The 4,164-nt window shown below is 33.6% G+C and overlaps 1 protein-coding gene across 1 annotated transcript; it reads left to right on the top strand.

Moving 5' to 3' along the window:
- Positions 1 to 665: 665 nt before the first annotated feature.
- Positions 666 to 3,413, top strand: LOC128552581 (uncharacterized). Its single transcript, XM_053533635.1, has 3 exons — positions 666 to 861; positions 1,442 to 1,684; positions 3,004 to 3,413. Exons 1-3 carry the CDS (start codon positions 666 to 668, stop codon positions 3,411 to 3,413), a joined length of 849 nt encoding a protein of 282 aa, XP_053389610.1.
- Positions 3,414 to 4,164: the final 751 nt, after the last annotated feature.

The raw sequence follows: 4,164 nt of genomic DNA, 5'->3' as shown, positions 1-4,164 counted from the left end.
TCATCTAATAGAACGTTACTGCTGCATTTACTATAAAACAAAGTAGAATTTAGTAACAAAGAGGGTTCTTATGTCCCTAAGCCGCGAATGTGACATAGCAAATTTGAGAAAGGTCAGTGTAAAAATGCTTTTGGACGTGATTGTTCAAATTTCATATTTAGAAACCCCTGTTACTAGTCAATTCGAAATATGTGAACACATCTGTGACAGACACATGAAAATTGTTTCTGTCCAAGTAACATGATCACCCACCATGCTATTCATAAGAATCAGTTCTTCAAATTTAGCTACTTTTATATCCCGATGCCCCCGATGTTCATACAAATGTATCCATTTGATCTCTACACAAGGATGCACTCTGACAAATTTTGTTGAGTACGTTTAAAGGTTTTCCTTCTTTAAGGCGGAAACATTTAAACACGCTTAGGAGATGTAAATACAATGACAGTTTGATTTGAATTAAATAACAATTCAAAAATTTCATCTACACGCATTTGGCCGCTAAGTGTTGTTACAAACACAGACGAAGTCACTTGCATGAAAATACTCTGAATAGCTTTCGACAATTATGAATGTTTTAAAAATCAGATCAGTGCTATTATGTGCTATGGGCGTATTTCTGATGCCAGGAAACGTGCTTAGTACATGAAATATCTTCTAGAAAAATGGATGACGTTTTACTTAAAAATAGACTGCTAAGGATTAAGTTAGAAGAGGCAGTTACAAAGATGGATAATCAGACTGACAGGATAACAAATTTAGAAGAAAGCGTCAAAAAGATAGAAAACCAGGCTAAAAGAGGAACGTGTATTGAAAATGCGATTCAAAATCTGAACAACCTGATGGACAAACTAGAAAAAAGTACTTTGAACAATGAAAAAGCTCTCTGAAGTAAAACTTCTGCAACTGAAACTAAACAGAAAGCTATGAAGGAATTGGAATCATCTATTAATATTAGTCAAGAGGTAGTTATGATACAGTCTGATGCGGTTCGCAATATATTATCAGCAGTTAAACAATCATTGCACAACAAATTCATCATTTTCAAAAATTAGGTAAAACTGCAAATGTCGGTGATAAATAGTGTGGTAAAATAGCATACTACCTGTTTCGAAAAACTTTTGAAACTGAATGAAGAAAATGTAAGTGTTAATCTGAATGATTACTCCAACGATTTGAACGAGACATTTTTATATTTTAAGCAGTAAATCAACACGTGTGTCAATGAAAATGAGCGAAACCTACAAACACTCCGAAGTGAAACGGATCAAGAATTGGACCATCACACTAAATTTTTGACTGAAAGTAATGGAACAATTCAGCAACTGAATATAGAATCTAGTAAATGATGACAAGTTCAACATTTTCACAAATTATGTGAAATCGCAAATGTCAACAATAAATGCTTCTGTAGAATTGCAAATTTCCTCACTTGAAACAGTTATAAAACAGACTGAAGAAACTGTAAGTTTTACGCTGAAGGAATACTTCAACGATATGAATAAGACATTTTCATATCTTAAGCAAGAAATCAAAACGTGTGTCGATAAAAATGAGCGAAATCTAGAAAAGCCTCCAGAGGCAACGGATAAAGAATCGGGAAATCCCATAGAATCTTTGAATGAAGCTAATGATGTCATTCAAAAGCTGAAAACAAGAATTGTAAAAGTTGGAACAAGACAAGGTAAAGACGCTTTGAGTGTATTTTATTTTTATAGGGAATGACGCCGCCAAAAATGTTTAATTTAAGAGTATGTATTATCAGGACTTGAAAGTGGGTCAGACTCTGTTGTTAACTACATTGATTGTGTTTAAAAGGTATAGGCTTCTGAAAATTTTAAACACTGTGCAACAAATACACTTGGGAAATTGACCATCCGTATTTTATTACTTACATTTTATTGACTTTCATTTCAATGGTTAAGCTTGCTTAATATTTTCCTTGTTCTTAATAACAAAGTACTGGTATCTAAATGAAAGTTGATCGACATTTATTGTAGCTGTTTGAAAAGCGAACGTTTGTTCCGGTGATGATGTCAAGTAGAGTTTACTTCATATATATTGTTCTTGCAATATTAGGAATAATTCGTGAAAACTCATACATAAATGAAGACAGTAAATGATGACACTTTATATAACACAATTTGGGTGTGTATATAAAGAAACATTGAAATTAATCTTATTGGGTTACTCGTTTTGTTGTGGAATGTACAGGCTCGTTTGTATTGCTAGGCGCTTTGTCGTAATTGTTCTGATATATTATGGTGGTGATACGTTTGTATAACTTCCCTCCTCTACTTATATAATAATTTGTAATGCGAACGTATAATCTCATGTATGGGAATTTAATTATACCCCTTAAAGAAAAACTATCTCTATAAATTCAGTGTGTCCTTTGAGATCCAGTTAACTTTCAGAGAGAGGAAATAAAGCTTCTCTGGTCCCAAACGGTTAAAAAGATTAAAATATCACTGCTGGTTTGTGAGACATGATAAGAGAGATTTTATAATATATGTGAATGTTGAATCAGTACAAACGCATTGTACAATTTAGGTGTGTACACAAAACAGCATCGAAACCAAACGTATTGTGGGTTAATCAACTTGTTGTGGAATGTACAGGCTCGTATGAACTGCTAGACGCCTTGTCGTAAATGGTCTGTGGTATACTGTGGTGGTGATCAGTTCGTATAAACTCTCTACAAATATATGTGGGTGCGTGGTGGTGTCTGTGTGTTCGTCAGACAGTTTATGTCCAAATACATTTTGATAAACCTCTGCCATCTCCATAATAGCACGTATTTATTACAGAGATCTTTACCAGTTATGCCTTACTCGAGATTTGCTGTAAAGGACAGGATCAAAATATACTTTATGTCATTAAAAAAACAACGGCATCTCAGCATTAATATTAACAAACATATTATCATACTAACATAGCTTTAATATGTCAACTTATATAAATATATATAATCCTCATAACTGATTATCTTTATTTATACAGGAAAAAGAGCGGCTTTCTTGGCAAGACGTGCGGAGAAACGGAGTAATGGAAAATTACGTTTTACTAAAGTACACCTGAACAAAAGATCTGCATATGACAACACTTCAGGCGTTTTTACGTGCCCGTTTCCTGGACTTTATTCGTTTACAGCGACTGTCATTGAAATGGGAGACGATGTCAATCATATTGCTTGTGGCATTCGGAAGAATCGTATTGTTTCCGCCTATATGTATTTTATTACTACTAGAATAAACGGTGCGCGAGCAATAGACGGAAGCGCATCAGCAACAGCGGCAGCTACAATGCATTTGGTAAAAGGGGATCGCGTATTTGTCTACTGTATCAAGAGCACTGACACCAGCCTTTTCACCTCTTCATTTAGTAGCTGTCTAGTCAGTGCTAATCCTTAAACTTTAGCCTACTAAATTTCTAAAATGGACTGGTTCATTAGTTTAGTTTGGGCAATACCACATATTAATCATAAAGATGTTCATGAAAATTTACCGACTGAATAGTTAACAGTGGAGACCAAGATCAGCCTGCACTGGTCGCAAAGGCAAAATCACTTGCCGCCAGCAGTCTAATGACTATTACCTAATAATTTATAATAAGAAAACAATAGCGTCATTCATGATACTTGTGATTATAGTGATACATATTCAATAATAGAAGCAGATTTTCATTGGGAAAAATGTACAAAGCACAGATGGAACAAAATGAGTATATTTGAAAATGTAGTATGACAAGTCACAAAATTTGCTATGACTGGGGTTGAATATATTCAGCTTGATAAAATTCCCGATTTAAAATAATCTAATTAGTTTAAACACTAAAATTAATGGATCTTTCAAAAGTAATGAGTAAATTATGTGCGGAATTTAAAATATTTCTTTCAGTAAAAATAAATTTTATTTGTAAATGATCCGATGCAGCATTTTGCGTTACATTGTGAATTTAGGAAAACGTGTTTGCAAGTCAAATTCGACGATTTCCCGGAATGTTTTACTGGCATGTACAATTGTAATCAGCTTAGAATAATATCATTATCATCAATATCATTTTGTCATGTTATTGTCTGTTTTACACTATAATGGAAAATTATGAAATGAAAGAAAGCTGTGGCGTAATATTGAAAATGACTTTCCATGTGCTACCTATATA

The sequence above is a fragment of the Mercenaria mercenaria genome, unplaced genomic scaffold (genome assembly GCF_021730395.1).
Source record: "Mercenaria mercenaria strain notata unplaced genomic scaffold, MADL_Memer_1 contig_2925, whole genome shotgun sequence".
NCBI classification, from domain to species: Eukaryota; Metazoa; Mollusca; class Bivalvia; order Venerida; family Veneridae; genus Mercenaria; species Mercenaria mercenaria.
The sequence above is the reverse complement of the archived record's forward strand: the minus strand, read 5'-3'. Positions and strand labels throughout refer to the sequence as shown.